Source organism: Mustela putorius, unplaced genomic scaffold (assembly GCF_011764305.1).
Source record: "Mustela putorius furo isolate JIRA1106 unplaced genomic scaffold, ASM1176430v1.1 tig00003909_pilon_pilon_pilon, whole genome shotgun sequence".
NCBI lineage: Eukaryota > Metazoa > Chordata > Mammalia > Carnivora > Mustelidae > Mustela > Mustela putorius.
Window position 1 is genome coordinate 40,447,541 of NW_025422057.1, and position 24,769 is coordinate 40,472,309.

At 44.4% G+C, this 24,769-nt stretch overlaps 1 protein-coding gene across 6 annotated transcripts in view; it reads right to left on the reverse strand.

Moving 5' to 3' along the window:
• Positions 1–24,769, reverse strand: part of WDFY4 (WDFY family member 4) — a 268,674-nt gene that overhangs the window by 162,862 nt on the left and 81,043 nt on the right. For 5 of the 6 annotated variants that reach the window (XM_013063131.2, XM_004765845.3, XM_004765846.3 and 2 more), the window contains exons 15-24: positions 24,475–24,569; positions 23,365–23,602; positions 22,879–22,955; positions 21,664–21,885; positions 20,847–21,025; positions 14,504–14,735; positions 13,221–13,366; positions 12,077–12,188; positions 11,176–11,366; positions 5,559–5,711 (exon numbers count right to left, since the gene is read on the reverse strand). In XM_013063131.2, the coding sequence (XP_012918585.1) occupies positions 5,559–5,711; positions 11,176–11,366; positions 12,077–12,188; positions 13,221–13,366; positions 14,504–14,735; positions 20,847–21,025; positions 21,664–21,885; positions 22,879–22,955; positions 23,365–23,602; positions 24,475–24,569 (1,645 nt within the window). Of the gene's footprint in view, positions 1–5,558; positions 5,712–11,175; positions 11,367–12,076; positions 12,189–13,220; positions 13,367–14,503; positions 14,736–20,846; positions 21,026–21,663; positions 21,886–22,878; positions 22,956–23,364; positions 23,603–24,474; positions 24,570–24,769 lie in introns of those variants that run through there. The other variant, XM_045068824.1, reaches the window with a different exon arrangement.

Consider the following 24,769-nt stretch of genomic DNA (forward strand, 5'->3'; position numbering starts at 1 on the left):
AGAGAGACTCAGAAACTTGCCCGGCACCCCACAGTTTCTAACTGGCAGAGTCTGGCTTCGAAGTCTGGTCTGACCATCAAGCCCACCCTCTTGCCTCCTCTCTGTGCTCTCCCCAGACATCTCCTCCAGAGGAAGAACCGCAGGGTTAATAATCAACCTCACTTGAGTCAAGCAGGTGACCATTGCTCTATCCTCTTACGTGAGAGTGAGAGCAAAAGAACCTCAAAAAACCCAGGTTTCTGAGGAGGCCCATGAAGGCAGGGACGACCCCCTCTCTAGTCCCCACACATGCCACACAAAGGGCACTTAATAAGGACCCACAAAATTTTTTAAAAGAGTGAATGTAAAGTAAATCAAAGTAAAATAAGTGGTTTGCTCTTAAGCCAGAAGCACACTAACAGATTCCCAGCTCCTGTGTGCTCAGCCACTGCCTGGCACAACCAGAGGAGGGCAGTGGCCATTCGGGAGAGCTGGTGTGGGCTGATGAGGCCCCAGTAGGGATGGGGGTAGGCAGGCATGGCACCCCAACATGCAAGTCTGTAGGAATCTGAGAGCCTGCACACTTGGAATGTTTATTCATGAAGTCAGTCATAGAGCAAATGCTTTGTCCGACTCGGTACCGGGAGATCTGAGACAGTGAGATCAGACTGACCAATCTTGTGTGGCCCTGAGCCCTTACCTTTCCCACGGAAGTGTATTCCTACTTCCTTTCCAGAGCATTAGAACAATAAGAAGCTGCCACACGACATTGGAATGCTGCCTAGCTCTTTAGAAATTACATAATACCAAGTATCTGGAATATGGAAAACACAGACAATTGAATCTTCTGGTTATTGTCCTGTGTCACATAACCTCTATACTGAGAACTGCATTGAGATGTCTGGATCAGATTTCTTTAAATATCTAATGGATAATGCGTCAGATTTTACCCTCTCTCCACCCCTGGAACCACCTCACTCAGGATGGGCTGGCCTATCCCTTCTTCAAGGAACCTGAAGCCTCGACCTCCTGCCCCCCACCCCTGCTTCTCACTTCCTGTCTCTTCTCTGCTTCTCACCTTCTTGTCTCTCCTTGCTTCTCAGCCTCCTGGCCCTCCCTTGCTTCCCAACTTCCTGTCCCTTCCTGCTTCTCAGCTTCCTGTCTCCCTCCTCCCTCTCAATTATCTGTCCCTATCATCAAGCTTGGAATCTACCCTTTCTTTTGTAACCCTCTCTTTTATCTCTAAACTTTTCCTCTCCTTGAAGAACCTGTCCCGTCAATAGGTCAATAGTGATTCTCCCACTGGCATTTTTAACTATACTTTTCTGCTGCTTCCTCCTCCGCAGCCTACAACCGGACTCAGGACCCTTAAGTCCTGAAACTTCCTCCTTTTTATTTTCTTCTCTTTTTTTCTTCTTCAAAAGTCCACCAAATGTCTCGACTCCATCCTCCCCCCTTCACCTCACTTCTGTCCCCAATAGTTACATTTTTCTAGGCCTGTGAGTGACCTTCAGTTGACCTCCAAGTGACTTCCAAATTTTATACAATCCTACGAATTGTAAAACCTACAACTTCCACATCCTTGCCCTTGCTTCACTTGATAGAGGCAGACATTTGGAAAAGTTCTCTTGGTTTTGAACTTTTGTCCTCCTAATCCTTTAATTTTATTTCATTTCATTTTGTTTTACCTTGTTTTTTTAGCTTCTGGTCTTTATAGGTGGCTTGTTTGCTTAACTCCAGCATTAAAAGCACCAGCTTCCCTAAAAGTTTATTCAGGGAGGGGTGGGGTGTTACCCATGATCATTCCAGGAGCAAGCTGTGGTTATGGGTACTTTCTGGGCCAGGCTGCTGGTGGACATGCTTCGGAGCCAAGCTGCTGAACTCAGCCACAGCATTCTGGAAGGTACAGGGGTGAGGCCAAGGCCTGCTACTTCTTGTTTATCAGGGTGGTGAAGTCATTTATGCCTATCTCCTTTCCTCTTGTGCTCTGGGAGCCTATATTCCATACCTTGCTGGCTTCCTGCATAACCTGCATAACCTTCTCATCCAGATCCAGGACCTGGTTCAATTAACTAATATTTTATTGAGGATTTTTGCAGCTATATTTATGAATAAGATTGGCCTGTATGTTTTCATGTCCCATCCTGTCCTTTTTGGTTCTGCAATCAAGATTGGCTCACAAAATAAGCTGGGAGTGCTCTCTTTCCAGTTTCCTGGAAGAGTTGATAAGGCTGGAATGGCTCATTTCTTGACTGGCAGAACTTCCCTACAGACCACCTGGGCCTGGACTTGCCTTATGGACATTGTTTGTTTGTAAGATTTTAATCCTGTGATTCTGTTATTTGATGGTTATGGGACCATTTGGATTTTTACTTCTTCCTGAGTGAATTTTGGAAACAAATTTTCTTGGAGATTGTTCAAATGAGCTAAGTGTTCCCATTTATTGACACCTAGTTGTTGGTCCTGTTTTCTTTTTGCCTTTCTAATTGCTCATTCCTTTGTGGCTATGCTTCCCTTTCCTTCCTAACATTATTTAGCTGTGCCTCCTGTTTGTTTTTCCCCCCTTGGTCAATCTCAACAGCTCTATGTTATGAGAACTAGTTATTGGCCTTGGTGATCCTTTCTATGTTTGTTTCTTTTCTACTTAAGTAATGTTCTCATCTCTTTTTCCTTCTTTCTTTCTTTCTCTGAATTTTGCTCTGTTTGTTTTCTTGTTTGGGGTTTTTGTATTTCCATTTCTGTTTATTCATTCTAACTTCATCTAAAATTCTGTTCATTAATTTTAAATGTTCTTTTTATTTTTTTAAAGGTTTTATTTGTTTAGTTGACAGAGAGAGATCACAAGTAGATGGAGAGGCAGGCAGAAAGAGAGAGAGAGGGAAGCAGACTCCCTGCTGAGCATAGAGCCCAATGCGGGACTGGATCCCAGGACCCTAAGATCATGACCTGAGCCGAAGGCAGCAGCTTAACCCACTGAGCCACCCAGACGCCCCTTAAATGTTCTTTTTTCTAATACATATATACTGATGACTATACATTTTCCTCTAAATTTGGCTTTCAGCAGCAGCGGTCAACAGTCCTCTGTAATACACAGTGTTATATAGTGAGTTCCTTTCATTCAGTTCTTAATCACGTCTCATCTGAATGAACTTCATTAATCTTCTTTATCCCACCATCTTTGCTAAAATTCAGTTTCAAAATCTTCCACCTGGATTTCTGTAGCAATCTCATGACCCACTCTCCCTTGCCTTGAGCTCCTGCCACCAGAGTAATAGGCCTAAAATAAAATTCTAGCATGTCATTCTTTAGTTAACATCCTTAGGTATCAGGAATTTAGCAAAACTTAGTAATAATCTAAAAATTATCTAGAAAGCCTTTATCCTAATAATTTAACTTTGATCATTTGTTCAAAGGACACAGTTTTTAAAGCAGGGGAAACAACAAAATAACATTTACTCAAAACAACAATATAGGGGGAAAATCTAAGACTTTGACAATAGAGGAATGGTGAAGAAACCACAAACTTGCTATAAGACAGATATTATTCTGATTCAGAAAAAACCTCATAAAAGTCCATAACAAATGTTTTTAAGTGTGATGTTATCTTTAACAAGCATTATTGGAAAGGGTCATTGAAGGAGTAATGATGGGAGAGTTGAAGAGAGCGGCTAAAGCATTGAGCTTGCTGGGAGCCTATGAGATTAAGAAAGGGTATGATGTAATGGAAGGGACCTTGAATTCTTGATTGGACAGGTCTCGCAAATGCTCTCTTGGACTTTTAGTGACTTGTGTGCAGTGGGACAGCACAGGTCACAAGGGTTTTCCTAGCTCTCGTGTATTTCTGGTTTTAGATACCTCCCTCCTTTACTTCCTGGTTCCATGTACGTTTCTCATCTTTCTTTCTCAAGCCCTATTTCCTCCCCATTTTGCCTGTCCATGGACTGGTGCTGTGTCTTTGTCACTGTCTGGTTCTTAAAGTCCCAGACTTCGGGAGATGAGCTCTAGGGGGGCTGTTCTCCCTGTCTCTCCATCTCGTAATGCGATGTAGTATGTACTCTTAACACAGGAGCATTTGGAACCGGAGTCTGAGTACAAGAGAGTAAGGGTTGTGCAAGTGACTGGCTTGGCTGATTGTTTCTCCTCCAAAGGTGTGGACTCAACAGCTTCCTAAAGTGGTCAGATGTGAGGCAGACAAGTGGACTATTAGTGTCTTTTCCTTTTCATTAAAAGTGTTTTGGGGCACCAGGGTGGCTCAGTGGGTTAAGTCTCTGCCTTTGGCTAAGGTCATGATCCCAGGGTCCTGGGATCGAGCCCCACATCTGGCTCTTTGCTCAGCAGGGAGACTGCTTCCTCCTCTTTCTCTCTGCCTGCCTCTCTGCCTACTTGTGATCTCTGTCAAATAAATAAATACAATCTAAAAAAAAAGTGTTTAAAAGAAAAAAGAAGAATCCATAACAAATATCTTTCATGTCTGTTATATGAGAAAAGAAAAGGCAGGACTTAAAATATGTCTATGCTATGATCATGACTATGATATAAAAATATATGTGTATTATGCATAGAAAGTACAAAAAAGCCATGCCTTAAAAGTTGACAAGAGTCATCTGGATCTCAGAAATCAGAGCTTCCACCCCCATTTTTCTGTAATTTTAAATATTCTATAATGAGCATATATCATTTTTAAATTTAAAAAAATCCATTTTTAAAATCCTTCCATGGACTGCAGCAGGGACTGGCTAACGTGCACGTCCCATCCCGCAGCCTAGCGTCTCTCACCTGTCATGTCTCCTTCCCCCTCCAGCCTCCCCTCTGCCTGCAACACACAGCCTGGCAGGCACCCTGCAAGCCACTTGCTCTGAAATCCCCAAGGCTGTTCCCATCCTTCCTATCTGCCAATAGCATACACTCCACCCCCTCTGAACACATTCCACCCCACCCAGCCCTGGAGTCCCTGATCTACAAATCTGACCCAACTGTGCTCTCACCCCAGCATGTCTCCAGGACGTGGTCAGTGCCTGAGCCCAGAGGCACTCAGTAAATGGTGTTTTGTGACTACAGCAATCCAGCTGAAGCTCTGTGCAGTACCCCTCACCTAGCCTCAGTCCTTCCCTCAGGGTCTCTCAGTCAGCACTTTTAAGGAATATTTGTCAACAGCAAAGCACCATCTAAAGGGAGCAGAGTATATATTTTTTAAGCCTATCTATATCTATATCTACATCTACATCTGTATCTCTGTCTCTATATACGGTATCCTCCAGTTTTAGAATCCATTCACAGATCCTATCTGGTTTGACCCCCACGCCAGCCTGTAGGAGGAACATGATGCTTCCCATCTCATAAATGAGAAGACTAGAACTCAGAGAAATTAAGACACTCGCCCAAGGCCACACAGTCCATTGATGGGCTCATATTAATTATAAACCCAGACCTCCCCGGCTCCAAAGCTTTTGAGGTTTTCCTTCTCCCCGCCCCCATGGTTACTGAGGAAGCTGGCCTCCTGAGTTTAGAGGAAGCTCCAGGCATTCTTTACCACCACACACACCCACTCTTTCAGGGCTAATGGCCAGTCTCCAGTTTACCTCAAAATTGCAGAGGATGTGTTGAAAGACGCCAACGTTGGTGATAGCAGATGACCCGAAGCCTAGCTCTGCAGTGCCAGCAATCGAGAGGATGAGCTGAAAAATTCGATGGTTTAGGAGAGAGGACTTTTTCCTCAGGAGAAAAGCCATTATCTGAAAAAATTAAAACACAAAGCAATTTCCTCATGAATGCATCACTAGAACTCTTTCTCCTTCGCCTGCCTGTTCCCACCAGCACCTGTCATCTGCTCAGCCTGCAAGTCCTCTGCTCTCTGCTGTTACCTCCTTCATTCCCATGTTCTCAGAGGAAAAACACACCCCAACTTCTGTGTCTGCTTCTGACCAGGGTCCACTTTTCTGTACTTGTGTACGTGTGTGACTTGACCTCTCACTAGGGACCCCCTGCTTCTTCCTGAATCTCCCCCACTGTGTTTTCAGAATGCCATTCTCTCTTGGTTTCCCTCTACATTTCTTTTTTATTTATTTATTTTTTTGTTTCTGAGGTAGAGTGATTCATCAATTGCATATAACACTCCGTGCTCATTAAATCATGTGCCCTCCCTAATGCCCGTCACCCAGTTACCCCAATCCCTACTCATCTCCCCTCCAGCAGCCTTCAGTTTGTTTCCTAGAGTTAAGAGCCTCTTACGACTTGCCCCCTCTCAATTTTCATTTCATTTTTTCCCTTCCCTTCCCTTATGTTCAGTCATTTCTTAAATTCCACAGATGAGTGAAATCATAGGATATTTGTCTTCCTCTTTCTGACTTATTTTGCTTATCAAAATACTCTCTAACTCCATCCATGTCATTGCAAATAACAAGTCTCCATTCTTTTTGATGCCTGGCTAATATTCCATTTTAAACACACACGCACGCGCACACACACTTTCTCCATTCATCTGTTAATGGACATCTCGGTTCTTTCCATATTATGGTTATTGTGAACACTGCTGCTATAAATATTGGGGTGCATGTGCCCCTTTGGATCACTATGTTTGTCAATCTGTTTGCAGTGTGTCAAGGCTGTCATCATCAAGACGGTGTGGTACTGGTACAAAACCAGACACATAGATCAGTGGAACCCAGAAGTGGACCCTCAACTCTATGGTCAACTAAACTTTGACAAAAAGGGAAGGGTAGCCAATGGAAAAAAGACAGTCTCTTCAAGAAATGATGATGGGAAAATTGCATAGCCAGATACAGAAGAATGAAAATGGACCATTTTCTTACACCATACACAAAAATAGACTCAAAACGGATGAAAGACCTAAATGTGAAACAGGAAACCATCAAAATCCTAGAGGAGAACACAGGCAGCAACCTCTTTGACCTCAGCCACAGCAACTTCTTGCTAGACATATTTCCAAAGGTAAGGGAAACAAAGGCAAAAATGAACTATTGGAACTTCATCAAGATAAAAAAGCTTTTACACAGCAAAGGACACAGTTGGCAAATCTAAAAGACAACCTACAAAATGGGGGAAAATATTTGCCAATTATTATCAGATAAAGGGCTAGTGTCCAAAATCTATAAGGAACTTATCAAACTCAAGACCCCCCCCCAAAAAAACCCAAAAAATCCAGTCAAGAAATGGGTAGAAAACATGGACATTTCTCCAAAGAAGACATCCACATGGTCAACAGATACATGAAAAAATGTTCCATATCACTCAGCATCTTGAAAATACAAGTCAAAACCACAGTGAGATACCACCTCACACCAGTCAGAATGGCTTAAATTAACAAGTCAGGAAATGACAGATGCTGGTGAGGATGCGGAGAAAGGGAACCCTCCTACACTGCTGGTGGGAATGCAAGCTGGTACAGCCACTCTGGAAAACAGTATGGAGGTTCCTCAAAAAGGTGAAGAAAGAGCTACCCTATGACTAAGCAATTGTACTACCAGGTATTTTTCCTCCTGCATTTCTTTGTGTTCTTTCTCATTTCCCTTTACCAAATCCTGCCTTCATAACCATCCCATAAACGTTGCTGTGTCACCAGGAAGCCACCACATCCCTATGAGCCCAGCTGCACCAGCATCTTACTTTAGGCTGCAACCACCGAGTGTGCCTTTCTGCTGTGCTGGGCCCAGGGAAGCAACAACATATAAGGATGGAACCACTGGGATCCCAGGGGTCCAGACCCAACTCGGAGACTAATGAGCAGGATCTCACTTAGCCTTATGTCTCTGTTGACCTCAGTCACACAAACTTCAGGTTGCCTCCATCTACTGGTACCTGAGTTCTCACCCATCTTATCCACCACTCAATTCCCTAAGCCTGGATCTGACACCATCCAGCCATTCACCTTGTCCTCCCAGATATCCTCTCCAATGTGCTATTGGGAAGTCTTGCTTGCTGATATAAACTGCATGTTTGTGTCCTCCCCAAATTCGTGTGTTGAAACCCTATCCCCTAATGCAGTGTTATTTGGAAATGTGTCCTGTGGGAGGTAGGTAGAGTTAGAAGGAGTCATGAGGGTGGAGCTTCATGGTGGGATTAATGCCCTTGTAAGAGTCACAAGAGAGCTTGATCCCTCCCTCTAATCTCTGTCATGTGAGAATACAATGAGAAATTGGCCATCTGCAATCCAGAATAGGGCCCTCATCCAACCTGGCCATGGTGGCACTCTGATCTTAGACTTCCCAGCCTCCAGAACTGTGAGAAATAACTTTGTGTTGTTTACAAGCCACCCAGTCTGTGGTATTCTGTTAAAGCAGCCCAACTGCCCAAGATGACCCGTGATCAGTGAATACTCATTATCTTTCCAGACTGCTCCAGTCACTTCTTAGCTATATCTGAAATCTGACCATTCCCTATTCCCTGATCCAGACATAATTAGGATGGCTGAAAGTTGCTTGAGAAAAATTGCACATGCAGGCTGACTGGTTTCACTTTGTAGTAATAGTGTCAAATGCCAAAGTAGACCCCATTTGACCTGGTGGTCCAACTCTGTTTTTCTAGTAAGCCTGTTTTCTTCATCTTAAAGATGAGGCTTTCATCTCTTCTCCTCTCTCCCCAACCTCCCTTTGCCTCCACCACCCCACTTCACACTCCGCTGAGAAGACAGAACCCATCAGACATGAACACTCTCATCTGCCCATACCAGATCCACTGATGCCTGCTTGCACTCCTTCCTGTCCTAAACAGGGTCTCTATCCAGGTGGCCCCTGGAGCACATCCCTCACCTTCTCGAGGACATGGCCCAGCGGGAGAGTTTTTCTCTCTTTCTCCTGTTACTTCTTCCCACTGACAAAAATGCTGTAATATTTCTCATCTTTAGAACCCTCCCAGCCAACCAGGGTGGCTCAGTCAGTTAAGCATCTGCCTTCAGCTCAGGTCATGATTCCAGAGTCCTGGGATCGAGTTCCATATCACGACTCATCCATATCCCTGCTGCCTAGCTCTTAGGAGATATTCGGTCAACAAGAACTGAGTACATGGATTCCATGCATGAGCCACTCCTTGTCTCTACCACCTCTTTCTTCCTGAAAAACTCAAGCTACACAGTCCCACATGTGATGTTGGCCAACTTTGTAGCCATTACCTGTAACCACATTTTCTGTAGCCACCTCTATAGCACATCATCTTTCTCAAGGCACTCTGCTTAGGCCAAGAAAACATTCACTGAAAATTCACAGTGCTGCAGGCCCTACACTTGGTGGTGGGGAGGCCACAGTGAGCATGAGTGAGAGTTCCAGATATCCATGAACCTGGAGTTTCTGGGAGGATGGAGAACACCCAAGTGATGGCTGGAGAACACCCAAGTCACAGAGAACATGGTAGTTCTGGAAGAGAACCTCGGACACTTACTACATTCAATGTATCTTAAAATTATCTTGGGTACTAAAAAAATTTTTTTTTAATTTTTAAAAAATTTTAAATTATCTTGGTATTTGTCTTATTTTATCCTTTTAGGTAAACCCCCAAGAACAGGAAGTGCTATGTACCTTTTTGGAAATGTTCACAATAATAGCCCAAATGCCTAGTCACAGCAGATCTGCATGTGCTGAAGTAGAACACATGCCACTACAGCTGCTTTTAACATGATTCAGAGAAAATTTTAATATCCCCAAAGCCCTAATTCTTGAGTTTTAACATAAACCAGACACACCCATTCACTAATTACCAAAATATTTACTGAGTATCTGTTTGGTGTCAGTAATATACTGGCAAAGAATAAGGAAACTCCCATGCCTTTAGACAATTACAGTCCTGTAGAGATGAGCAGAGGCATAATTACAGCACTGGGTAAGAGCCTGAGACCGGGCACATGTGCAGTACCAAGGACAGCCAGGATACGGCTGCACACTCAGCTCAGGGCTTAGAAGAGAGATCCCCTTTGCCGTTAGAGCCTGACCTGGGGAAGAGAGGGAGGCGGTGCTCCAAGCCGAGATTACAGGTACACAAAGTAATATGAGGTGGTTAGCAATCCATGACCATGCAGGATTCAGGGAGGAAGTTTCACTGGCTGGGCAGGAAATGGGGCTAAATGGGGCTGGCAGGACAGGTTGGCAGCCAGTTTTTAAAGGCCTTTGAATCCACTATAAGGAGTCTGGGATATTCTACCAGTGACTGGGTGCCTTTGAAGGGTATGCACAGGAAGGAAGGATCATCAGGTCTGTAATATAGAACTATGGCTGATATCAATGCAATTAAAGGGAGAAGCAGAGGGAATGGGCCACTGTTCAGCTGGGGCAGCAGTCTAGGTAACAGGGTGTGTGTCTGAGAAGCTTTCTTCTTCTCAGACCCTGACTTGGGGGCCAAAGAGACAAGAAGGCTTTCTCTTAGCTCCTGCTGTACCCAGGAGGAACCACCATGGCCTGTGCACCCCAGTGACATTGTCTAGACTTTGACACTAGTCCTGCCCTTCATGATTTCCTTCTAGCCATGCAGGAAGGTACTCAAGGGCAGTGAACGTGTCTTGGGTGACCTTACAAATAGTAAACAGCATTAACAATCACAGTTACTCTGAGCAGGTACTCTTCTGAACACTCGGCAGGTATGAACTCACTTAATCATCATAGGCTTACAAAACAAGTGCTGTTATTATTCCCATTTTACACATAGGGGAACTGAGGCTCAAAGAGAGTAAGAACTAGAGATAGCTGGCACTTACAGAGCCCTTATTCTGCACAGCCATAATACACAGCCATCCATTGAATTAAATGATCTAGTGCTCACGAAAACTCCAGGACAAAGGACAGGAGAATGTCCGTATCATATTATCAAGGGAACTGAGGCAGCTAGGGTAAGTAACTCATGTAAGGTTAGTAAGTCATGTAAGGTTACATAGCAAGTTTGAGGAAGAGGCAAGATTCAAACCCAGCACCCTGGTTCCTGCACCCTGGCTACCATCATGTCAGGTGCAAAGTAGGTGACAGATGATTCCTGAATTCAATGAAAGGTACTGGTATACAGGTGAGCACCCCCATTCTGATCAGAGTCCCTCTCTGCCTGGCTATCCCCTGGCCTTCCGCTGTGGTGACACTGGCTTCAAGACCCTTCCCTTGCTTTCCCTTCTCTAGAAGTTACGCTGGAGGGAAAGTCCCGTAGGGCCAGTGAAGCTCTTCTCCGCTCCTCCAGGAGTTACAGGCTCAGAGGGGAGGGTGGGATTACCTGGTACCCACAGATGTGCTGCATTAGGCGGTCGCACATGACATTGCTGGTCAGGACAGAGTGCAGGACTTTCACGGCTGCGTACATGGTGTGGTCATCTGTTGCTAAGGAAATGAGGCCCAGGAGGATGGTGGGCCCACCAATGAAGTCCAGGCTGCTGGCTGCCGGGATGGAGTGGAACACCCTTACGCCTGTGTGAGACAAAGGAATTCCATCAATACATCACAGCTGCAGGGCAATGGCAAGTCCCCTGGAATCCTGCAAGGACATAAGAGCTGCCAGTGCCACTGTCCACCCAGAGTAGAGACACCTGTGCACCTAGGACAGGCTGGGAGCAGGAGGAAGGATAGAGGTTTGAAAGTCTTAGCACCCTGAAAAATCCTGTACTGAGTTCTTCCTGGCTCACCAAAAGGCTGAAACAGCCCAAAGAATTTCAGATCACTGCCTTTGTCTCCATCCAGACTGCTGGGAGAGTCACAAGCTCTCTGGGCCTTGGGACGCTGGTTGTGACAACCCCAAGCTCTTGTCTGTGCTCTAAATCCTGTAAGATTGGACTTTGTACCCACACCCTGCCCTGCTCTTGCCCAGCTGCATGACAAGCAGCAGTCAGTGGCTATTTTTACCCAAATAACCACAACCATTGCCTCTGTCAAAGGGCCCCCCCACCGCCCCATGCACACTCGACAGGTCCCACTGTGCATAGATGCCAGCCCGGATAGTCGCTGAGTTCACTGGCAACTGGCGAATGTGGCAAGGTGAACTGATCTCTGTGCAGTGCGGCAGGCTAACACTCCAACCCTCACCCTCGCTGGGAAGCCGCTTAGAGGTCCAGGCTGCACAAGCAATGATAGCCACATGCCCATCTTCCCAAACAGTAGCAAAAGGGCAAGACCTCACCTACCTAAATGGCTCACAGCCACAGCGCCAATGGTTCGGAGAGAACCCGAGAGGTGGCCAGCACAATTTCTTAGCAAGAACACAGGTGTGGCATTGTCACGGGATGAAATGTTCATCTAGAGAAATGAGCAACAGTCAGTCCTAAGAAATATTCTGGAATGGAAGAGCTTTTATTTGCAAGGTCCTGGAGAGCAGGCACCCCAAGGCCTGGTCCAGTGTTGGCACTCAGTAAGAGAAAGTCAGTGAATAAATAATAAGTGAACCAATGTCAGGGAGACTGACGTCAAAATTTGGGTTCCCATGCCCCACCACCCAGGCTGTGGCTGAGTCACGTGGGAGCAGCTCTGGTGGTGTAGTCATGCCACAGATGTCCCACAGGTCACAGTGAAGAGCTAATGAGGGAGAGGTGGACCCAAGAACATGTGGAGATGGGATGGTGCCACGAAAACCAGGCTGCCTCCTTCCCAGTCCAGGCTGTCCAGCCTCTGCAAGGCCCGGCCTCACTGGTCTCAAAGGGCTAGGCAGACGAGAGTCTGGGGTACTCTGTGGGTAAAGGCACTGCGGAGGTGCACAACAAGACCTCATCCCTTATATACTGAGCCTCTTCAGTAAAGGGAGGTGGCCCTCTGTCTGTGAGGATGGAGAGAATGTAAACGAATCAGCCCAAATTCATCAGCATTAAGCAAAAGACCGTGCTCTGCAGGGATTAGGAAATACTTCATCTACTGGCAGCGTCCTCTACAAACATGTCTGCTTGCTGTTGGCAAGTTGGCTGTTTGAAATAAGCATGGCAACTCACAGAACATTTTGCAGGGCTGGGGAGTCAGTAGCATCTAGAAAAGAGAAGCTCAATCGTGTTTTCAGTGTCACAAAGGTTTTTCAAATTCCATTTGTTCCTGTTCTCCAGTGAAGAATACAGAGCACCTGCTCTCTCTTCTGAGCATTCCAAATAAAAGCTTTAGTCCCAGGAGACCCGAATGGGTGAAGAGGCATGTGTTATTTTAACAAATGAAACGGGCAGCACGCCTGTGTGAATCTGTCGGCGCGTGCATGTTTATGAGTTTGTGTCCACTTAAGCACTGAAAGCTGAAGCAAGCTATGAGGTCATGATTCCAAAAGGGGGCAACAAGTGAAGGCAGAAGTTGTACCTCTTTGGCAATCAGGCGGCTGTCCACCTCACTGTAAGTGTTTCTGATGTCTGTAACACTGGTGGTAGAGGAGCTGGCTAAGTGAAGGCCAAAGGATACCTTTTCCTCAGCAATGAGGGGCGTCGCTTCTATATCAGGGTCCACTCCTAGAACAACACAGCTTTGATCATCTTTACTATCTCTACAGAAGAGAAAGTATGAGTTCAGTAAAATAAATAGCTATGGCTATATGGTGAAGCTACCACTGAGAGGCTGTCTTATGTTGTTTGAGTGTATGTTTATGTCACATGTTTGCCCCTGTGGTTCTCTGACACTTACAGGAAACTGGATAAATCTCACAGGATTAACCCTACTATAAAATAAGAGCAACTGGGGTGTGAAATTACTAAAGCTTGAAGCATCTACCAAAGAGATGATATAACCTCATCCTCCAAAACCAAAATGCTAAGTGATAAGAGAGCTGGTGTAAAAAAAAAAAAAAAAAAGAGAGAGAGAGAGAGAGAGAAAGAGAGAGAGAGAGAGGCAGAGAGAGACTGGGCTGAAAGCCCTAATATCTTCAATGAGCTATATGCCATGGTGAACATTACACTTGGAATGAGCACCCTGGTCCCTGGGTCAAAGAAAGCCATGTGGGCTAGTGGAACTGCATGGCCTGAATAGGCAGTGAGCAAAATTTTAGACTTGACCTCATCGCATGGCTCTGGCCAGTGCCATCTGCCAGAGGAAATGGAAGCTTGAAGAAGACATGGGGCCTGGAGACAGAAAAACTCTACAGTGCTCAATTGCCCTTCACTGTGCACAAGGCTTCTTCTGTACATAAATTCATTCATCATTCTTCCCAGATGGGAGCTGACCCCCTTGACTTGATAGAGCACAGAGAGCAGTACTCCCTACTTGAACAGCCAGCAATCAATAATGGAAATGTGGATGTTTGTCTGACTGTTTAATAATTGAATACAATAGTATACTTTAGTTAAAAAGCTTCTTCATTAAAAGGAATGTAAGTTATTTATCGCATTCTCCTCTCTCTTTCTTTGCTGATGGTATTACCCACCCATTCTCCTCCATTATGGGCTTTGGAGTTGAAATCTAAAGGATATTGTCATTTCCTTTTCTGTGACATTTTCTTTTGGGTTTTAAATTTATAATGATCCAATTACAGAGGGCTTCCCTAATGACTGATCTATACTGAGTTTATTCTTTATAAATATGCTATAAATAACTAGATGTCCATTTAAAAAAATAATATCAGTGAGATCATTATAAATCAAAACACTCTATACCTTGAGCATGCACAGCTTGGAAGTTACCACAGTATCTTGGGCCAAGTTTGTTAATAACTTCCAGAGTGTCCACTGAGATGGCTTCTTCAAAGAGGTATGTAGGCCCAAGACGCCATATTAATGATGACTTTTGTTTCCAAAGTCGAGGGGTAGCAATATATCCATAAACATCTACAAATGAAGATGGATCCATTGAAAGGAAAGGCCCTGGTAAGGCCTGAATATACAACATCTGTTAAAATTAAAAGGATGGGGGTAGGGGGAAAAAGAAAGATTTAACCTCGGAATTAATCAAATAAACACTCATTGATATAAAATGATATACCTTACACTCTAAAAGTAAAAACTTATTTCATCTACAAACATTAAAAAGCTCACTCTCAAAGCTGAGAAACAATGCAGGAAAGCAGTTTACAAAATGTTGGTGAGAGTAAAAAACTGACACTGTGTCTTTGGAAACAAATTTGACAAGGAATATTAAGAGCCACTAAAATGTTTATCTTTTCTGTTCCAGTCATTCCACTGAGAATCTAAATGTCCAGTATTTGCACACCCATTAAGTTTTATGTACTAAATAATTACAGACATATACAAATAGAAAGGAAGAAATAAAATCATTTCTATTTGCAAATAATATGTCCATGTGGAAAATTCCAAAGAATCTACAAAAAAAAAAAAAAGGCACCTAGGAATAATAAGTGAGGTCAGCAAGGTCACAGGATACATTATCAACATACAAAAATCAGTCACATTCTAGAGGATAACAATGGACATGCAGAAACCAAGATTAAAAACACTATCATTTCTATGGACTCTGAAAAACAATCTGAGGGTTTTGAAGTGGGGGGTGGGAGGTTGGGGGAACCAGGTGGTGGGTATTGGAGAGGGCATGGATTGCATGGAGCACTGGGTATGGTGTAAAAACAATGAATACTGTTATTCTGAAAATAAATTTTTAAAATTTTTAAAAAATTAAAAGTAAAAAACACACTATCATTTACAATCACTCAAAAGAAAATGAAATATTTAAATGAAAAGTGTTTGAAATCTATATACTAAAAATTCAAAAATGTCAACAAAAGAAATGAAAGAAGACCTGTATAAATGGAGAGGCAAACCATGTTCATGGATAGGAAAACTCAACATAGTAAAAATATTATTTCTCCCTAAAATGATTAGGTTAATGCAGTTCTTATCAAAATATCAGAAGGCTTTTATAGACACACACAAGCTAATTCTAACATTTATATTTGAAGGTACAAGCCCTAGAATAACTTAAACATATAGATTAATTTTTCTTTTTCAAAAAATAAGAGTGATTTTGATTATCTTTTTTTTTTTGAAAGAGAAGAATTAAGTGGGAGGCACCATTTTAGTCAATATTAATACATAGCTACAATAATTAAGATAGTGTGGTATTGGTAGGGATGTAGTCACATAGATCGGTAGAACAGAATATAGAATCTGGAAATAAATCCATACAAATGTGCCCATCTGATTTTTGATGGAGTTTCAAAAGCAATTCAGTGTAGGAATGATAGCCTTTTTAACCAATGTTGTGGAAACAGCTGGACATCCCATGGGCAAAGAAATGAACTTCAACTTAAACTTCACACCTCCTATAAAAGTTAACTCATAAGAGATAACAAATTTAAATATAAATCTAGAAAACTTTTAGAAGAAATCACAGAAGAAAATCTTTAGGATCTAGGGTTAGGCGAAGAGTTCTTAGAGTCAACACCAAAAGTTTAAGTCATAAGAGGAAAATCTGATGAATTATACTTCATCAAAACAAAAACTTTTGCCCTCCAAACTCCTATGGGAAAGAAGATGGAACACAAGCTACTGACTATGAGAAATTCTTTGGCAAATCACGCAACAGAGGACTAGTATATAGAATATATACCTTAAAGCTCAAGAAGAAAAACAATCCAATTAGAAAATAGCCACAAGATATGGACAGACATAACTTAAGAGGATATACAGATGTCAAATAAGCACCTAAGAAGATTTTTAATCTCATTTGCCATTAAATAAATGCAAATGAAAAACACAATGAGCTATCACTACACACCTATCAGAATGGCTAATACGAAAAATAGTGACCACACCAAATACAGAGAAACGGGATCACTCATCTGTTGCTGATGGGAAGTGTAAAATGGCACAGTCAATCTGGGAAAATGATTTGGCTGTTTCTTATAAAACCAAATATACAATCACCATATGACCCAGCAATTGAACTCCTAGGCATTTATCCAAGAGAAATATGGACTTAAGTTCACATAAAAACTTGTACTCAAACGTTCATAGCAAAACAAAGAAAAAAACAAAAAAGGAAAATAAATGTTCAAAGCAGCTTTATCTGTAATATCTCAAAACTGAAAACAGCCCAAATGCCCTTCAATCAGTGAATGGTTAACATATACATCCATATCATGGAATACTACTCAGTGATAAAAAGGAATTAAATATTGATGTACAGCAACAATTTGGATGAATTTTCAGAGAATTATGTTGATTGAAAATCCAATCCTAAAAAATCATATACTGTACAGTTTCATATATACCACATCCTTGAAATGACAACATTCTAGATTCTTGGTTGCCAAGGTTAGGGACAGGAATAAGGGAGGCAGGTGTGAGTGAGTGGGAGTGGCTGTATTTTAGTTTTTATAAAAGGGCAACACAAGGGACACAAGGGAGCATTGTAGTGACATAAACATTCTGAATCTTGACAGAAGTCATGGACATAGGAACCTACACATGTGATAAAATTGTGTGGAACACATACATACACATATACACAAATACAAGTAAAACTGGGAAATCTGAACAAATCAGCAGATTGTATCAATATCAATATTTTGGTTAAGAAATTTTTCTACGGTTTTTTAAGATGTCACCATTGGGGAGAAACTGGGTAAAAGGTACACAGGATTTCTTGCTATTATTTCTTATAACTACATGGTAGCCTATAATTATCTCAATAAAAATTTCAATAAAGTAGAAGAAAACTAGTTAACAGAGTATCACAAATTTTTTTTTTAATTTTTTATTTTTTATAAACATATATTTTTATCCCCAGGGGTACAGGTCTGTGAATCACCAGGTTTACACACTTCACAGCACTCACCAAATCACATACCCTCCCCAATGTCCATAACCCCACCCCCTTCTCCCAAACCCCCTCCCCCCGGCAACCCAAATTTTAAAATGATAATTTCAAAGTTTACACAGGTAAAAATATTTTAAATACTAGTAAAAATTAAGTAATATATAATATTTTCTATGCAATAAAGTTACAGCTATTTTTCTGAAGGGAATAAACTAAAAGAAACTACAAAGTATGGTAAGATAGAAGGAATATAGGCATTCTTTCTTCTTTTCAATATTTTTCAGGTATTTCAAAATGTGTTTATATAATTTTTATAATGACTATAAAATCACTATATCCACATTTATGTATATAAATACATAGTTTCAAATGAGGGGTCATACAATTTCAGAAATAGTCTTTTTCTCTCTAACAATTAAATGAGATTTTCAAACAAGAACAAACCAAGTTTTCAGCACCAGAACTGCCTAGAGCGGGTCCACTGTGCTCTCTCCTCCTCTCCCCTCGTGCCAAGCAGGGACTTCTCTCTCTCCCACACTGAAGCTCTGCCCCACCCCTGCAATCAGCTTGTCTTTTTTTCCAAATTCCTACTGCCTTTACTTACTGCGCCATCTGCATTGATTTACAAACATAAGATGTCTCAAATTTCTCCCACATCATTTTGCTCAATTCAGGCTGTTGAACTATTCCCCACGTTTCAAAATTTATATCTTCCCTTGGAAATTAAAATAAAGGCTCTAACATTAGAGGCTGTTAAGGTTAAGGTAAGGCTGTTAAGGTAAAGGCTGTTAAACTGGGTCATCCATAACCTAAGCTCTCCCATCTTGTTCTTGCTCAGCCGATGTCTGCCTCTAAACACAGGCCTTCACATTTATTCCAATTAAATTTCACTTGCTGATCCTGAACCAACTTGAGATCATCTTGGAAAAGTCAACTCTGTCTGACTCCACTCTTGGTCATTCCCCACAGCATATTTTGGCATATTCCTGTGGCCCCACACCACTGCCAACCTCCTGCTAACTAACTCTGGCTTAGCTCGTCCCACGAGGTCAGTTCTTCATCCATGGACCAATTCACTCAACTATGCTATCATCCAGTCTGTCTTACTCCTTGTGGCTGTAAATTCAATGCAATTCACTGAATACTTATTGCATGCTTACTGGGTGCCAGCCCCTGTGCTAGGTGTGAGCAAGGTCCAAACATCAACAGGATTTGTTTCTTAGCCTCAAAGTCCATGAACCATTTCACAGAATACCAACCTATTTTGGAAGACAAAACACAAACACTAACATGTTTTGCAAAAGAAGAAAAAAACAAGCCCACTCTGTAATCATGCCTAAACAGATAATAACAAAGACACTGTGCAACCACAAAACTAACCAGAGTTCCATCCTGGCTAACATGAGTGATACTGCTTTTTTCTCCAATGACAACTCTAACCTGCTCCATTCCTCCTGCTTCCTGGATAAAAGTTGTGAACATACGCAGACATCAAAGTCCCTCTTTCTGACAGCACACAATTGAGAAGAGACCAACCTCCACTTCTTTGAACCCTTCCCCAAATCACCTAAAATGAGCTCTAATCCTATCTAAATTCCTCCCAAGTCTTTGTTACCCCCCTCATGAAATAGAGTGTCCTTCTACAGCAAGCTTAATAAATCTAATTCTTGTTTTGTACTATATGCACTCTCGGAGGTATTTGGCTGGTGGGCATGGACAATTCCTAGCAACTGAAACAGTGCCTGACAAAGAATGGGTGCTCCAAAATACTTAATGAGGGAAGGAAGGAAGGAAGGAAGGAAGGAAGGAAGGAAGGAAGGAAGGGAGGGGGGGGAGGGAGGGGAAGGGAAGGGAAAGGGAGGAAGGAAAGAATGGCTAGTATCATCAATGATTTGAGGAAAGAATTAACTCCATGCTTTGAAAGACCTATTTTTGTTATGTTCCTGCTGAATCTTTCTGGTTATCATTGCCCTTTTTTTGATAAGATAATTATACTGGAAGATAGCACCAAATTCATCTTTAGGTGTTATATCAAACTTAGGTTGTTCTAACCTAATGATTCTCAACAAGGGGTGATTTTGCCCCATAGGGAGCATTTGGAAATATCTGGAGATATTTTTGGTAGTACAACTGGAGAGAGAGAGAGAGAGAGAGAGAGATGCTTTGGCATCTAGGGAAGCCACAGATGCTGCTAAGTATCCTACTACACAGAGAATGGATCCCTACAACAAAGAATTATCAAGCCTCAAATGTCAAACTATCAAAATGAGAAACCCTATTAATCTAAGGTTCTCCATTCTGGCTAAATATTAGAACCAGCTGAGAAACTCTGAAAAGATTACCAAATTACACTGCACACAGAGACCCTATTAAGACTGCCCTTAGGAGCAGCCTGCCCCAGTAGAACTTTAAAAACACTTTCCGATGAATACTGTTATGCTGAAAATAAATAAATTAATTTAAAAAAATAAATTAAAAAAAAAATACTTTCCGAGTGATTCTAGAATGCAGCCTAGCTTGAGCTGCTCTCTCAGAAACCTGGGTGAAATTTGGGTTTCACCCATCTCCTGGTGTCTTCTGGGCCCTTCTCAGTCTGGCTTCCCTGGGGAGCTCTCCCAGTGCCTGCCAGGACACACCTGCCATGTCCCTCATCTCCCAGCTTCCTCTCCCCATGTGTCAGGGCAGCAGGTGACTCTAAATGGCAGTGATGAGACACCTCTCCAGCTACGTGTTCACATTCCATTGCCTTCTCTAAGCAGGGAACCATCTTTTCCTCGTCATTTTTGTTGTAAATCTGGTAAGAGGTGGTGTCCTTGCAAGCCCGAGGGCCTGGCTTCTAAGCGCAGCGCGCAGACAGTCGTAATAGATTGGCCAGGAAGCTTCTTCAAAAAGCAAAACCTCAGACCCTGCACAGACCTTCCCGGAGAATCCACAACTCAAACTGTGAGAAGCCTCATTTGCTCTGGGACTTTATAGTCTGACTACTCTTATTTCCATGTTTCATCTTCTGCTCTGCTTGTGTGGCTTTCATTCCAATTTCTGAAGGATTTTTGCTTTCTTGGATTTGGGGTTTTCCTCATGTTTGAGCTCAGCCAAGCGCTCTGGGCAGCAAGGGGGAGTTTCGTTAGACACCAAATCCGCTGCCAAACAAGGCCGAGGAGCAGAAGGGAGACAGCTCCAGGTGGCGCAGCCAGAAGGCATCGCGGTGGGGCAAGCAGAGCTCACCTTGGCCGAGCCGGTGATCTGTCCATCCAGATAGGTGGAAACGGTGCAATTCCTTTTCATTTCCTTGGTGATAACCACAGCCAGGTGGTGCCACTGACCGCAGGCCAGCAGCTGGCCACACCTGACCCGCAGCTGGCGGCCGGCGGAAGGCTCGGGATCATCCTCGGGCTCCATGATGTCTGCAAGAGAACATGGGCATCACACCTGGCACACAGCATCATGCCACGGCACCCCGGGAGAACGGGCCTTGTGCTGAGGAGCCACAGCCCAAACAAGCACAACCACGGCCATCATTGCTTGACGTCTTGCTCTGTGCCAGACGCTGATTTAAGAGCGGTTACAAATGTCACTTCACTTCGTTTTCACAGCCCCCCCTGTGAGGTAAGTGCTATCACAATCCCCACTTAGCCTCTTGAGGCACAAACAGGATCTGAAACTTGCCCGGGGTCATGCAAAAGGACTCAAACCCCGGAGTCGGGCTTCGGGGGTCGACCCCACATGGACCGCACATCTGCCCTCGAGTCCTCGGGAGGGGGAGGGGGCGGGTAGTTGTGCTCTGTGACAATGACGCCAAGCCACGCTTGGGGCCTTCTGGGCATCTCTCTATGAAACAGTGACTCTCTCAGGGGACAAAAGAACAGGCCATTTCTGGCCATCACAGGGGGATGAGCTTAGAGAGTCAGGCAGAATTTGAAATGGCGGCACTTGGGCCAGCCACCCGCCACTGAAGGAGAATTGGTCTCCCATGCTCTCATGCTGACTTAGTTCCACTTCTCCCAAGTGTGGGCAAAAACAGCTCCAGCTCCCGAAACCTTACCCAGCGGCTGAAACGCTTTCTCTTCCGTAGACACAACCAAGGAGAGGTCGTCCGGGCACAGGCTGACAGAGAGGCAGACGAAAGGCTGCTCGGTCCTGGCCAGGTGACGCACCAGGGTTAGGAAGCGCAGCGGGTGGCCCTCAAGGACTGTGCTGTGCCTACTGATCAGGAACCAGCAGGAGAAGGTCAGGCCCCCAGATGGAGGGAACGACCTGGCAGCACCTGGAGTCAGAACACAAGCATCTCCCTTAGACTTTCTCCTGCTTTGGAATCTTGTCTAGAGTCATCATGGCTCTGATTCGGCCCAGGTGTGGCCCTACTGTGTACCCATCCTGTGCCTGATCTGACTCATGCTGACTTTATGTCAACCCTACACCACAGAAGCTTGTCCCCTTATTCATACTCGCAGGAGTAGGTCATATTCCCACCAGGAGTCTAGATCTCCAGAGCCTCTCTCCAATTCTATCCCACCTATTATGCCATGCCATTTTGCCAAGGGTGTCAGGGCACAACCCTGCAGATGGTCACTATTGGCTGATCTAAAGCTGGGCAGTATGCTACGCGAGGTGTACCTCAGCTGAACCTCATATGGGGAAGTCTCCATTATAGGGAAATCCATGTCCTCCTGCCCCGTAACAGGGTTGGCGGTACAGAGTGGGCCCACCATCCTCCATGAATTAGCTGAATCAGACCTGGTGTCCCGTGCGGATGGGCTGTGAATGCACCCACCACCCCAGAGAAATTTTGGTTCTCCTAACCAAGGGTGCTTAGCTAAGACAGCACTGGGCACTTGTCCTGTCCTGCCCGGCCAGTTTTTAGCTGAGCACAGCACTGAGCAAAGCCTGCCAGGGCCCAAGTAGACCAGATGCCCATCCACATAGAACATGTATTCTTCTCTAGAAAGAGGCCTAAGGTGGGGTGAGGTGTTTATTTCACCTTGTGTCAATCGCTGACAAAATAAATCCAGTCCAGACTCTGCCATCAAATCACCACTGAGTCCCCACTGTATGCAGAGTCATGGCTGGGCCCTTGGGATCCTCCTGCCCTAACACAAGCATGACAAACCACAAGGATGACTCATTTATGGATCCAATAAGGAAGACTCCAGTCTTTTGAAAGGCCAGGTGGAAGTCTGACATCAAGGCTCCCTCAGCACTTGCTCTGGAGACAGGGTGACTTCAGCTCAGCAAGCTGAGCCCCCCAAGAATCACCTACCTGTCCCAATCCCTCCAGAGACCAGATACTCTGTGCTGCTTCCCATAACTGTAGACAGGGTCGGAATAAACAAACAGCTGGAAACACAAAAGTGTCTCAGATCAGTGAATCACAAACCAGCTTTGGCTGTGACATCTCCCCTCTGTCCCTCCACAGGGGCCTCCCTCCCTCTTACAGCATGAGGACAGAAAGCATCTGATGCTGTTATGAGGACCCCAAGGCATGGAATTCACACTGGACCCTAAAGGGGAGGGCATTCCAGAAAGCAGACCCACAAGGGGAAGGAGAGGGTCATAGCACTCCGTGGCTGATGATGTTGACCCTGAGAAGCCACTGAGAAGACAGGGTTGTCCCTGACCCAGACATTTTCTGCTTCTGAGTGGTGAGAGCTGATGAGAACTACAGTTTTGTCATCAATATTATAATTCATCAGAGGCACTGGGAAATTAATAAATTGCATTCCAAATATAAGAAAGCCTGTCATACCCATAACCTTCCATGGACATGTCAAATTCCACAAACGATGGAGCCAGGACAGCCCTCTGAGGCTGCAGGTGGCGTGGGGAGGTCATGGAGATGAGGCTCAGAGAGGTCTGAAGGGCAGTGGTTGAGCCCTGGGATGTCCCCGAGGCCCTGAGGGTATGTGTGACTGCTGGGTTGGGGCCGGCATCCATGGCAGCTCCTGCGGGACCCTCACCAGTCCCTGCTGCTGCAGTCTGGGACCCTAAAGCAACAAGAGAAGAGATGAGGAGCCATGTCCCCATTTAAGCATTTCTACTGCTCTTCTGACAACAGCCCCAAAGCTTCTGCTGCAGCCCAGGAGGAGGGCTAGCATAACCACTGTGATGTGGCTCTCTGCTGACTCAGGAACACCCCTGCATCAACTATGCTCCTTCTGGAAAACTTTTCTGCCTTCAGTCCACATGCCCCACAAACATCACCCCGCCCCCCAGTTTCCAGCTTGCCCCACTGGTAGTCACTCACTGACACTGCATCCTGGCTCCCTGATCTCCCCACTCACAGCAGCCTATCTCTTTGAAAGCTCTGCTCCCCACCACTGGTTGCCAGCACAAGCTGGCTCTCCATCCACGCTTTTCAGCTGTGCCTCCTTGCCTTCATGCCCTCATGTGATCTCACATTCGGTATGCTCACAGCTTTCTTTTCTTTAAGCTGCTCCCTGGAGCCAGCAGCCTCCCAGGGACCATGCTTGATACCAGGGATCTACGCAGGGCTTTGGCCTCTTGACCTCCTCGCTGAGCCCTGAGCTGTGAGCTGTGCGTAAAGCCATCACTGGCACCTCTGTCCAGGCGCAGCATCATGTCACGAAGGAAACTCTATCACTGTTTCCATGATCTGCACCTCAAGGGGTCAAGTACAATCTTACCATCACCTATCTTATAGGAGGGCAGGGGACATCCTTTTCCTTCCAGATGTGGTCTTTCTCTGGGACCACCAATCCTGCTTTTCCTCATTCGGTCCTTTGCACAGCAGGTATTTTAAGTCTGTCTGCTTCTCACCTATTGTAGACTCCCTTATAAGGAATGCATATTCTCTTTCATTCCTGTTAACCTTCCCTGTTCTTTCCTTTGTCCTCACCTGAGCCTCCAGGGTCCCCTCTGTGCAGACAAGACGAATGCAGGATTTTCGTTGCAGCCGACGGAGGTGGGGGAATTCCAAGACTGAGAAATTGTCTAGGAATCGTAACAGAGGAGAGAAAGAAATGAAGACCTCTTATGGATAGAAGTGTTCTCCAGCTTTAGGAAAGTTCTGAGCACTTTCCTAAATCTTGGTGCTCCCTGATCCCCTCCTCCATGCTTTCCTCTCTCTGCCTGGAATGGTTCCTCAAACCACGCAGCAGCAGGGTGTTCCTGGCCAGGCACCCAGACTGCAG